The sequence below is a fragment of the Bubalus bubalis genome, chromosome 20, assembly GCF_019923935.1.
Source record: "Bubalus bubalis isolate 160015118507 breed Murrah chromosome 20, NDDB_SH_1, whole genome shotgun sequence".
Lineage (NCBI taxonomy): Eukaryota > Metazoa > Chordata > Mammalia > Artiodactyla > Bovidae > Bubalus > Bubalus bubalis.
In genome coordinates this window covers 12,793,539-12,807,119 of record NC_059176.1, presented here as the reverse complement: position 1 = coordinate 12,807,119, position 13,581 = coordinate 12,793,539, and the positions used below count along the sequence as shown (strand labels likewise).

The following is a 13,581-nucleotide window of genomic DNA, read 5'->3' as shown; positions in this document are numbered from 1 at the left end:
AAATAAAAAGCAAAATTGAGATGCCAGCTTTTGTCTCATGTAGTACTGTATGAATGGACTCAGGCTTACCCCATAGAGGAAGAATACAGAAACCTAAAGCAGGGTTCTTTGCTGCTAGTGGATTTTGCAGACAGTCTAGAAGGTGGTTTTGTAATTTGAAGAAGTGAGAATAGTGACACCAAAGGAAGAAGTTAGAAATATGGGAAGATGTAAAAACAGAGAATAATAATAGAGCTAAAAGAAAAAAAAGAAAATAATACGCTAATCTCATGATATGAGGGAAGAAGTTATATTTTTACTGTGTGTTGGTTTTTGATACCCACACATGTACAGAAACTAATGATAATCTACAGTTTTAGGGACTAAGGCAGTGAAGTCCTTCTTGATGTCGTATTTCTATTTCTCTTGAAATTGTTAGCTTTTGAACAGAGGGAACTCTCCCAGTGAGCCACAGTCTGCTCGTGCCCATTAAAGCGAACGGTTTCTGCCGCAGCGTCCTGTTCATTCCTCTCACCGTTTGCCGTGGTACATGAGGGTCAGCTTGTGGGCTCCTTCTAGGCTGTGTTTGTCTCATTCATCTTCATCCCTCCAGTGCCTGCTGAGTCCCGTTTAAGGCACATAATGACCACTCAGTAAATACTGAGCCAAACAGTTCATTATTATTTTCACATGTAATGCTCATCTTTTTAGGATATTGAGGCTCAGCAGGTGAGTGAAGCAGAATCAGCAAGAGAACAATTACAGGATCTGCAAGACCAAATAGCCGGGCAGAGAGCAGCTAAACAAGAACTAGAGGCGGAATTGGACCGACAGAAGCAGGTACGGATTTTTGATTGAGGATTCCCAAGGAAGACTGTTCACCAGCAGTCATATGAGGTGATTTCTAGTAAAGCAGCTTACTGAAACTCTTAAAGCTTCAGCTCAGAGGTCCCTCCGACCTTATTACTACCCCATCCTCCTCATTGTTTGTTTTAACAGATGAAACTTAGAGACATAGAATGACTTTGAGATTTGCCTAATACCATACAGCTAATTGGAGAACAGAATCCAGGGTTCCTGTCCCAGAGTCCAAAATTCTTTCTACTGCCCTGTCTATATTTTATTGTATCTTCTTGTCAGAGTATGTATGTTAGAACACTTAAGGACAGCAGTTGATTTTCATATTTTATCACATTTTTTCTTTCTAGAAGCAATAAAATTTTATTTACTAGAAATAGAAATACGACATTAGTGCCATATAGACTGCTCTTGCTGTTTGAGAAAAAAATGCTTGTCACAGGCTGTTTTTACAAATCATGCTTAAAATTATATTTCATTATTCAATTAACAATTGTCTGCTCTCCAAGCCAAATTATATTACTTTAATGTACTTATATGATAGTTTCAGTATTAACAGAGTTAAACATGTTTATAGCCACATTTTCACAATAATAATCTATATTTAATATTCATAACATTTATAGTTTACTGAGTAACATCATTATTATAGGTACTTAGTATACATTATCTTATTTCATCTTCACAATGAAATCACTATGCTTTTCATTTTACAAAAGGGAAAGCTGTTTGTATATTTCTCAAGGCATCACTTATAACATTTCCAGCTTTGCCTATTTATATTCCTTTTAAGAATTGTTTCATTAGGATTTATCATTTCTGAAACTGGTTCTATTCTTAAAGATGTGTTTGTTTTTATTATGAAAGTGATTGTTTCCTGAGTAGTAAGAGAAAAATTCACTGAGTAACAATCTGTAGGGTACATCATAGACTGTCTTAGATAATTTAGTTATAGAATTAGCTGTCCTTCCAGAAATTGCATTTTAATTTACTTAAGTCTATATTAAAAGGCAAGAATTTGATGTTCTTGATGTTTAGTGGGATAACTTTCATTTTACTGTGACGGATGGTTTTACCACTCCACTAGACGTGCCCTTTTCTAAGACGAGGGAGTTAAGTAGAGGAAAGTGAAACTGAATGTAGCTCTAGGCTGTTTATTTAGTAATCAGATGTTCCGGATGGGAAGTACTTAATCTTGGGATCAAATAGTCCTTAAAGTAATTTAAGTACTTTCAGCCTTAAATTTTGTGCTAGCCTAGACCTTAAAAGAAACCAGCAAACCTTCTTGTAAATTGCAATTCCCCTACCTAAATACCTTCCTCATTTTTTCTTCTACTTATCTCAGTTTTTTCAACCTGTGCAGTGAGCAGGCTGAGCCCATATCACGTGTGCTTCTTCATTCAGCTCCCTTTGCTTTGTCTGCAGTTAAGTAAGTAATGCTTCTGAAGGTGCCTAGTTAACGATTTCCTTTCTTCCCTATCATCGCTTTACTCTTTAATTCTGACCTGACTCTTACTGATTGTGTCCATTGTACAAACTAGTTTGATGCAGTTGTTAGTAAATTTGGAGGTATTTCTTTTCTTCCCCCTCTAACGAGGGGGAAAAAATCAGTGATGGAATAAAACAGTTGCAGGATCAGATCAGATCAGATCAGTCTGTCAGTCGTGTCCGACTCTTTGCAACCCCATGAATCGCAGCACCCCAGGCCTCCCTGACCATCACCAACTCCCAGAGTTCACTCAGACTCACGTTCATCGAGTCAGTGATGCCATCCAGCCATCTCATCCTCTGTCGTCCCCTTCTCCTCCTGCCCCCAATCCCTCCCAGCATCAGTCTTTTCCAATGAGTCAACTCTTGGCATGAGGTGGCCAAAGTACTGGAGTTTCAGCTTCAGCATCATTCCTTCCAAAGAAATCCCAGGGCTGATCTCCTTCAGAATGGACTGGTTGGATCGCCTTGCAGTCCAAGGGACTCTCAAGAGTCTTCTCCAACACCACAGTTCAAAAGCATCAATTCTTCGGCACTCAGCCTTCTTCACAGTCCAACTCTCACATCCATACATGACCACAGGAAAAACCATAGCCTTGACTAGACGGACCTTTGTTGGCAAAGTAATGTCTCTGCTTTTGAATATGCTATCTAGGTTGGTCATAACTTTCCTTCCAAGGAGTAAGTGTCTTAATTTCATGGCTGCAGTCACCATCTGTAGTGATTTTGGAGCCCAGAAAAATAAAGTCTGACGCTGTTTCCACTGTTTCCCCATCGATTTCCCATGAAGTGGTGGGACCGGATGCCATGATCTTTGTTTTCTGAATGTTGAGCTTTAAGCCCACTTTTTCACTCTCCACTTTCACTTTCATCAAGAGGCTTTTTAGTTCCTCTTCACTTTCTACTATAAGGGTGGTGTCATCTGCATATCTGAGGTTATTGATATTTCTCCTGGCAATCTTAATTCCAGCTTGTGTTTCTTCCAGTCCAGCGTTTCTCATGATGTACTCTGCATATAAGTTAAATAAACAGGGTGACAATATACAGCCTTGACGTACTCCTTTTCCTATTTGGAACCAGTCTGTTGTTCCATGTCCAGTTCTAACTGTTGCTTCCTGACCTGCATACAGATTTCTCAAGAGGCAGATCAGGTGTTCTGGTATTCCCATCTCTTTCAGAATTTTCTACAGTTTATTGTGATCCACACAGTCAAAGGCTTTGGCATAGTCAATAAAGCAGAAATAGATGTTTTTCTGGAACTCTCTTGCTTTTTCCATGATCCAGCAGATGTTGGCAATTTGATCTCTGGTTCCTCTGCCTTTTCTAAAACCAGCTTGAACATCAGGAAGTTCATGGTTCATATATTGCTGAAGTCTGGCTTGGAGAATTTTGAGCATTACTTTACTAGCATGTAAGATGAGTGCAATTGTGCGGTAGTTTGAGCATTCTTTGGCATTGCCTTTCTTTGGGATTGAAATGAAAACTGACCTTTTCCAGTCCTGTGGCCACTGCTGAGTTTTCCAAATTTGCTAGCATATTGAGTGCAGCACTTTCACAGCATCATCTTTCAGGATTTGGAATAGCTCAACTGGAGTCCCATCACCTCCACTAGCTTTGTGCGTAGTGATGCTTTCTAAGGCCCACTTGACTTCACATTCCAGGATGTCTGGCTCTAGGTCAGTGATCACACCATCGTGATTATCTGGGTCATGAAGATCTTTTTTGTACAGTTCTTCTATGTATTCTTGCCATCTCTTCTTAATATCTTCTGCTTCTGTTAGGTCCATACCATTTCTGTCCTTTATCGAGCTCATCTTTGCATGAGATGTTCCTTGGTATCTCTGATTTTCTTGAAGAGATCCCTAGTCTTTCCCATTCTTTTGTTTTCCTCTATTTCTTTGCATTGATCGCTGAAGAAGGCTTTCTTATCTCTTCTTGCTATTCTTTGGAATTCTGCATTCAGATGTTTATATGTTTCCTTTTCTCCTTTGCTTTTTGCTTCTCTTCTTTTCACAGCTATTTGTAAGGCCTCCCCAGACAGCCATTTTGCTTTTTTGCATTTCTTTTCCATGGGAATGGTCTTGATCCCTGTCTCCTGTACAATGTCACGAACCTCATTCCATAGTTCATCAGGCACTCTATCTATCAGATCTAGGCCCTTAAATCTATCTCACTTCCACTGTATAATCATAAGGGATTTGATTTAGGTCATACCTGAATGGTCTAGTGGTTTTCCCTACTTTCTTCAATTTAAGTCTGAATTTGGCAATAAGGAGTTCATGGTCTGAGCCACAGTCAGCTCCTGGTCTTGTTTTTGCTGACTGTATAGAGCTTCTCCATCTTTGGCTGCAAAGAATATAATCAATCTGATTTTGGTGTTGACCATCTGGTGATGTCCATGTATAGAGTCTTCTCTTGTGTTGTTGGAAGAGGGTGTTTGTTATGACCAGTGCATTTTCTTGGCAAAACTCTATTAGTCTTTGCCCTGCTTCATTCCATATTCCAAGGCCAAATTTGCCTGTTACTCCAGGTGTTTCTTGACTTCCTATTTTTGCATTCCAGTCCCCTATAATAAAAAGGACATCTTTTTTGGGTGTTAGTTCTAAAAGGGTTTGTAGGTCTTCATAGAACCGTTCAACTTCAGCTTCTTCAGCGTTACTGGTTGGGGGCATAGACTTGGATTACTGTAATATTGAATGGTTTGCCTTGGAAACAAACAGAGATCATTCTGTCATTTTTGAGATTGCATCCAAGTACTGCATTTCGGACTCTTTTGTTGACCATGATGGCCACTCCATTTCTTCTTAGGGATTCCTGCCCACAGTAGTAGATATAATGGTTATCTGAGTTAAATTCACCCATTCCAGTGCATTTCAGTTCTCTGATTCCTAGAATGTCGACATTCACTCTTGCCATCTCTTGTTTGACCAATTCCAATTTGCCTTGATTCATGGACCTGACATTCCAGGTTCCTATGCAATATTGCTCTTTACAGCATCAGACCTTGCTTCTGTCACCAGTCACATCCACAGCTGGGTATTGTTTTTGCTTTGGCTCCATCCCAATCATTCTTTCTGGAGTTATTTCTCCACTGATCTCCAGTAGCATATTGGGCACCTACTGACCTGGGGAGTTCCTCTTTCAGTATCCTATCATTTTGCCTTTTCATACTGTTCATGGGGTTCTCAAGGCAAGAATAGTGAAGTGGTTTGCCATTCCCAAAAATAAGCCCATGAAAAGCTGCTCAAAATCATCAGGGAAGTGCAGATTGAAACCACAATGAGATCGCACTACACGCCGCCATAGTAGCCACCCTTACAGAGAGCAGTACCTAATGTTGGAAAGGATGTGGGAGAACTGGAACTCTCTGATTGTCCTGTGGGAATGCAAAATGGTACAGGTATTTTGAAAACCATTCAGAAAATAGTTTGGCAGGTTTTCTTCCAATATGTTAGGCATTCACGTATATGATCAAGCAGCTCTGCCTCTACATAATCTACCCAAGAAAAAAGGAAACATATATGACTAATAAAAACCTGTGCTTAGATAGTCCATCGTATACAGATGGCTACATCATGCTGAAGGGCTAACTTGTCATCGTATCTCTTGAAGTCTGTTCGGTATATAGGCAGCACATATTGATGGAGTGCTTACTTTGTGTTGGGCACTGTTCCAGGTACTGGAGATGCCATGGGGAGCACTGGTTTAGCTTTTATTCATTTGTGCCTCACTGTGTAGGAATTCCACTACATAGAAGAAGATCTGTATCGAACAAAGAACACGTTGCAAAGCAGGATTAAAGATCGAGAAGATGAAATTCAAAAACTCAGGAATCAGGTATGAAACAGTATTCACAACTTGGGAAAAGGTATCATTGTAAAACCTATATTTTTTTAAGGATACATTAAGACGTCGCCCCTCCCTCTACATTTTCACCTGAGTCCTATTTTTGGAGTCATGATATGTTATTTTTCAACCTGATACAGAATTTTCATCTACTGCCATTTGACTCTGCATTTGCTCTATTCTTTGGCTTGCTTCTTATACAAGTATATTGTAACCAGTCACCTGAGGAGTGATTAATTACTCTAGAGTTTCATATCTTGTAACCTCATCGGTGGTTTTGCTGATTGCCAGTATTATAATTGTGGTTTCCTAAGAAAGATCCAATGATAAATCTTCTTACTAATAGGTCTTTCATTAAAGTTACTGACTTTTTTTTTTTTAGCTGAAAATGCAAAACATAAAAAATAACCTGTGCCTCCCACTCACACGCACTTATACATATAAAACCAAAACAGAAGTTTCACAAAATAACACCCTATGTGCTGTGCCCGCTATGTACTACTCTGTTCTATTGTTGTTTTTGTAAGTGGTGACTGTGACCCACCAAATTGATTTCCTGACCCCCTGAATAACAGTTAGAAAATCGCTTCTTTCGATGGTGAAAGAATTGTAGAGTTTTGAGGAACCACTGAGTGCCCTGGATTCACTGCGGGAATGCAGTAATATGGTCTCTGCGTTCTGTGCCTCTCGTTTGCTACAGTAATCTTATGAACACCTTGCCTTTCAGCTTACCAATAAAACCCTAAGTAACAGCAGTCAGTCCGAGTTAGAAAACCGACTCCATCAGCTGACTGAGACTCTCATCCAGAAGCAGACCATGCTGGAGAGTCTCAGCACAGAGAAGAACTCTCTGGTCTTCCAGCTGGAGCGCCTCGAGCAGCAGATAAACTCTGCTGCCGGAAGCAGTAGTAACGGGTCTTCTATTAACATGGCTGGAGTTGACAGTGGAGAAGGTAAAAAAAAAAAGGGGGCGTGGGGCGGGGAATCTCCAGGGAATATTTCATTGCTTTAATTTCTAACCTTGCCAATTCAAAATGATCTGAAAAGTTACAGAAAGACATTTTTGTTTAAAAAAAAGTTTTATCCAGCAGAGCACCCGCTTTTCTCCTGATGTGACGCTTGGTCTATACGCTGTTTGATATGATCATTAGAGAACTGGACAGCGGGCTGATTAATATCCCTCACTTGTTTGGAACCTGGAGAAGAAGGTCCAAGGACACTTCACAGGCTGTCAAGGACAAATAGTTCACCTGAGAGGGGCTTTCAGGACCCTTAAAGTAAAAGTTGCTTTAAAAACCATAACTGTAAATATTAAAGTTAATATATAGTCAGTCACATGAGTATATCCATGCTCTATAATTTAAGTAGAGAAGTGTATAGATTCTCAAAATACATGATCAAGAAGAATGCTGAAGAATTTTGAAGTGCCTACTCAGTATCAGGTGCTGTTGCAGAAATACAGTCGTCAGCAAAAGAGGCCAAAATCTCTGTCCTGTAGATCTTACGTTCTGGTGTCATGGAGGGCTACAGGGGAGGTGACATAGAGTAAACAAGTTGTGTGAGATGGTGATGCACACTAAGACAAAAGTTAAACAGGAAAGCTGTACAAGGTGCCAGGTTTAAGGATGGGGTAATAGCCCAAATAGGGCGGCAAAGGAAGACCTCATTGAAAAGGTGGCATTTTATTGAAGTCCCAAAGGAAGTAAGGTGGTAGATATGAAGAGATCTGCAAAAAAAGTATTCCCGGCAGAAAAAAGAGCAGGTGCAAAGGCCCTGAGGCACAGCATGACTGGCACAGTGCAGGGGGCAGGGCAGCTGGAGTGGACTGAGCGAGCAGGGCAGACTCGGAAGGAGGCTGTTGAGGGCTGTGTCAGGACGTCCACTCTGAATGAAATAGGAAGCCATAGAAGGGTCTGCAGAGCGGCGGCTGAGCTGGCCTGTCTGTTTTAACAAGATGTCTCCGGCTGCTGTGCCAAGAATAGACTGCGGAGAACGAAGCACTGAGGCAGGGAGACCAGGGAGGGGCTGTGGTGTTAATCCATGTGAGAGATGTTGGTGACTCAGACCAGAGTGGAGACGGTAGGCATGAGTTCAGGATTTATCTGAAGGGAAGCAGATAGAACTGCTGGCAGATCAGATGTGGAGTTTGAGAGAAAGGAATCAAAGTGTTTGGAAAGATGGAGTGTTTATGTACTTAGACAGGGAAAACTGCAGGAAGAGAAGGTTGGCAGCAAGGGCAGGAAGTCAGGATGATAGTTTGGGGCGTGCTAGGTAGAGGTGTCTACCAGATGTCCACATGTAGATGGAATGGGTACTTGGACAAGTCTGGAGTTGGGGGTAGCCCGGGCTGGAGATACAGATTTGGGAGTTACTAGCTTTGTAGAAAGAGTGTGCAGCCTCACTTTTGCTCGCCCAGGAAGAAAGTGCCCATTAGTGCTACCTCTTGCCAACACTTGGTAAATGCTAATTTTTTATCATTTCATGGGAAAATAATTTTCTTAGTTTTTAAATTTTGACTTTTGTGGATATGGAAGTTTAAATATTTTAACTTTTTAAAAAATGTTTTCATCTTTGGTTATATCGCTTAAAAGTTGGCCTTAAGAACTTCTTCAACATGTAATATAATGTATGAAAGGCAAAGTATTAGTCGCTCAATCACATCTGACTCTTTGTGACCCTGTGGACTGTAGCCCACCAGGCTCCTCTGTCCATGGGATTTCCCAGGCAAGAATACTGGAGTGGGTTGCCATTTCCTTCTCCAGGGGATCTTCCCGACAAGAGACTGAACCCGGGTCTCTTGCATTGCAGGCAAAGTCTTGGCCATCTGAACCACCAGGGAAACCTGATACAATTCAACTATAATTTTGTTAGAAAACTGATTTGGTGTCTGTACATTAATTATTTTCTTATTTAAACAGGCACACGTCTGCGAAACGTTCCTGTTCTGTTTAATGACACAGAAACTAATCTGGCAGGAATGTATGGGAAAGTCCGCAAAGCTGCTAGTTCAATTGACCAATTTAGGTAAGCCGTGCCAGTATCAATGAGCAATGGACCGTATTTTTATAACATTTTCCAGTGGCTTCATAGTGAGTCCTGTCCAGCAGCGCTGATATAGTTATTCATTTATTTACCTACTTACTTAACTTACTTCCACGCCACTTGGCTTGTGGGATTGGTTCCCATGCCAGGGAGCCCACACCTCCTGCAGTGGAAGCGTGAAGTCCTAACCACTGAGCTACCGGGGGATTCCCAAGCTGATGATTAAAGTGATGATTGCCTGACTCCTTTCATGATATTTCAGTGTCATGAAATTCTTCTATAGGTCTGCCAGTGCCTGTATTTTATTGAAGGTGATTAACCCTGGCAATTTCTCTCCTTTCTATAGTAAACTCTATTTAAAAATTCATTAAATTTTATTGAGAAAGCCTCTGTCATGTGAATACATCCATTTGAACATTTTATCTCCTTTATCATATGATTAGAGTAAAAGATGCTATATATACAAATGAATAGTACTGATTTTAATATATACTATATAAATAGCATAATTTATATATATATGTTATGTATATTTATAAAAAAACCTTTTTATACTAGCAGTCATCCACCTTATAAAGAAAATGTTTTGCCAATGTATGTATATCACCTTGAGAAAGTTCATGTCTAAATAACCTGCTAAACTCTCTGGCCTTTTAGTTTTTGTAATAAAACATAGTTTAAATGAATTGTTGCACAATGAGCAATCTTTTCTTACCTTTTTGTGTCAGAATGGAGCTATGGTGTTAAAAATAAGGAGGGTGATTTACTAATTTGAATTCCTGAAGCTATGGGCTTTGGATGCCATAGTTACTATCTCTAAATTATTGAGCACATCTATTTCAACTATTGAGTAATTCAACACACATTAATTTTTAGAGAATATATATGCAAGGCATTGTGCTAAGGATAATGAAAGAAGCAGAGGTCTTAGAAGAAAGGCGTATTTGTACATGTATTTGTCTTAGGGAAAAAATGTTGCAAAAGACATGAGCAGTAAGGTCTGAATGTCATAATGCTTCCCATTCTTGAAGTGTTTACCTGGGTTTCTGTAATTTTGAACTTTTTGCAAGTATGCTGCTGCTGCTAAGTCGCTTCAGTCGTGTCTGACTCTGTGCGACAACATAGACGGCAGCCCACCAGGCTCCCCCGTCCCTGGGATTCTCCAGGCAAGAACACTGGAGCGGGTTGCCGTTTCCTTAAGTATTTGCTCACTACTATGATATTTTATATGGTTATTACAAGTAATCATTTAACAGTCTACTATAAAACAAAATTAATCTTTCTCTTATGGTGGCCACACAGTTTAAATGAGTAAAGTTTTAAAAACAAAAAACACGAGACATTATCACAGAAACATGTGTTTTGAGTGTAACTCTCTCCTCTCTCTCCACCCCCACCCCTTGCTCAGCATCCGTCTGGGAATTTTTCTCCGAAGATACCCCATCGCACGAGTTTTTGTGATTATATATATGGTAAGTAAACTTGTTTGAGGAAACAGTGCTGCATTTGATTTTTAACTAGTTTTTTTCAGCTGCTCATCTTTTTAACTAAATGTTTAGCAGTCAGTTTTGAAAGCGTATAGAATTCATGTCTGATAACTTTCTTTCTTAAAGTATGCAAGTAAAGTCAATAATTCATTATGTCTAAAAATTAAATTGCTCAAAGGCTTTTCCTGTAATAAAACTGTAGTGTAGTTTAATAGTTAACCTTTATTTCTAAGTCCCTCGAATGATAGAAATACAGTGCAAAACAATTTACTTCATTTTTATAAAAACACAATACAAAACAATTGACTTCATTTTTATCTTGAGGTAAAGCTTATTTCCATAAGTTTTGCTTTATTTCCTAAAGGCATCTCAAAGTTAATGTATATTTTTTTAGATTTCTTATCTCTAATAAAATGCTTACCATAGTGTGGCTGCTATGTCTTATCTTCTGTGAGCCTACTAACTGTTCAGAGTGGGGTTGTCTAAAAGTAGTTGAACTGAATTAAGACGGGCAGTTTTCTTGAGAAGAAATAAAAGCACACCTAGAAATTTCCTTGTGGTCCACTAGAGGGAAGAGTTACTCCTTTAAATAAAAAGTTTTTAATATGAGAGGGATGGGTAGTAGAGCAAAAGGAAAAAAAACTGAGTAACATCAGAAAGGATTCAGAATGTGCCCACATCTGGGTCGGGAGATCATGAGGATCACAGGCGCCGTCTGTGAGCATGAGATGCGATCTTGCACATCTGGTGTGCGAGGTGCTTCGTCATGGCACCTCCTCACGTGATCACCACCTTGGGGGAGTTAGTGAAAACTGATCAGCAGGTCCTATGCTGGACCCTGAGTCAGCCTCTGAAACCTGACACATTATTCCCATCTCCTCTTCACACATCATGGCTAAACCCTCTCAAAATAGCAGCCATAACCGTTATAACAGAGACCCTTGCCAACCAATATCATGTATATCTAGCACTTTTAATCAGGCCATCTCCCCTGTATTTTAATGCCCTGATCAGTTAGTTGTGTATACATGTGCGTGTTACGAGTGTGTTCACGACTTTGCTCCTCTCGGCTGAGAATGCTGTAGGTATCGTAGCTCTTTATCACCCTTCACTGCACTTACTAGCTCACTTGAATGGACGTTTTGTTTCTTCCTTGTTTCTCCAGTAAACTTGTACTGAGTGCCTGCAGGGTTGCAGACACAGTAAGGGCAGGAGTACGGAGACACGTGAGACGCGCTCCTGCGCTCAGTGCACTGCATGAGGCCTTTGGGGAGGTTGATTTATTGGCTAATCCGTAGGTTGTTTTTTCTTTCTTTAGGCTTTGCTTCACCTCTGGGTCATGATTGTTCTGTTGACTTACACGCCAGAAATGCACCATGACCAACCGCGTGGCAAATGAACTGAGCCTGCTTGATTCAGTGATCAACCTTTCTCCAGACTTGGGGTCTGCGGAAGGGTCACTTGCCTAAAATTCCTGAGAGGGGTGTGCAACATTATTTTATCACTACAAGTATTGAACTTTTTAAGTTATTATACAAGTACTCTGCTACCCAAATTTTCCTCTGATTTCCTTCAAATGGTAAGAGTTTCTGAAACAAAAATACTTTAGCAAGCTCAGCTCTGCTTTTTCTGAGGTCAGCGGCACGGTGTACATATGTATACACAGAGATGCTGCGGTTGGATGCCTCTGTACAGGCTTCCTGTATTTTAGGTGACACTCATTATGGATTATAATCAGGGAAACTAATTGTATTTAGTGATATAAATAAAATGTTTTCTTTTTGATAATTCAGTCTGCCTTGTATTTTCATATATTTAACTTTGCAAATGTAGATTTACTTTTTATATGTTAAAGACCTGATTGGTATAAATCTTTTTATAAATATGTGAATAAAATTGACTGTACATTTTTCTTTTTCAAAATGATAGTTTTTCATCCCCATTAAACAAGACCTTTCCAGATGGGTGTTCATGAGTAGAGCCAGAAATTAGAGCCAATGTCAGTTGGAATTGCATTAGTGGTTTATATACTCCTTCCTCCCTATCCCCACCCCATGTGCTGTCTTCCTTTTATTTTTCTTTTTAAAAAGAAAATAGTTTCTTTTTAAACTTTTTTTTTGCCAATCAACAGTGTGGTGACAGTTTCAGGGGATAACAAAGGGACATCCATACATATACATGTGTCCATTCTCCCCCAAACTCGCCTCCCATCCAGGCTGCCACATGGCACAAAGCAGAGCTCCCTGTGCTACACAGTAGGACCTTATTGGTTATCCATTTTAAATATAGTGCTATGTACATGTCGATCCCCAGCTCCCTAACTATCCCTTCCCCCTAGTCCCGCCCCTCATCCATTGTCTTCTTCCACCCCTTTTCCTTTTCTCCATTCTATATCTTGGTTTAGCTTGGGACATCCATCAAATTTGGTTTAATACCATTGCATTTTTAAAATACTCCAGTGCAGAGACGGTATCAAATTATTCTTTAAAAAGGGACATTCTCTTTGCCTAAAGTCCAGTATAATGTCTGTTTTGGCTTTTCTTCCTGTGTACATGTCTAAATTCTCATTTTGTCCACGCTAAGCACTGGTGGTCTCCTTTGTATGTAAGTAGCATATGGAGATCCTGGGCTGGGCACGGGTATAGTGCTTCCTGTCAGGAATGTTACTGCCTTTGCAGTAGCCTGCCAGTGCCTAACCAAAAACCTGACCAGTTCTATTCTTAATGATATTGATACTATGACTTTAATTGTTCTATAAATTCTTCAAAGGTTTTGGTATACTAGCTGTGGATACTTTCTTATTTTATATCAGAATGAAGTTTTAAAGGTCATGTTAGGTGTGTTCGGGCTTTTTTTCCCAACCATGAATAAAAAAGAGAGT

General features: G+C 39.9%; 1 protein-coding gene across 2 annotated transcripts in view; it reads left to right on the top strand.

Annotated features, from left to right (window-relative positions):
* The window catches only part of GOLGA5 (golgin A5), a 31,003-nt gene extending 18,515 nt beyond the window's left edge, over nt 1-12,488 (top strand). For both annotated transcript variants that reach the window (XM_006075430.3, XM_006075429.3), the window contains exons 8-13: nt 691-819; nt 6,064-6,162; nt 6,899-7,124; nt 9,090-9,195; nt 10,622-10,685; nt 12,019-12,488. In XM_006075430.3, the coding sequence (XP_006075492.1) occupies nt 691-819; nt 6,064-6,162; nt 6,899-7,124; nt 9,090-9,195; nt 10,622-10,685; nt 12,019-12,099 (705 nt within the window). In that variant the 3' untranslated portion in view covers nt 12,100-12,488. The remainder of the gene's footprint in view (nt 1-690; nt 820-6,063; nt 6,163-6,898; nt 7,125-9,089; nt 9,196-10,621; nt 10,686-12,018) is intronic.
* Nucleotides 12,489-13,581: the final 1,093 nt, after the last annotated feature.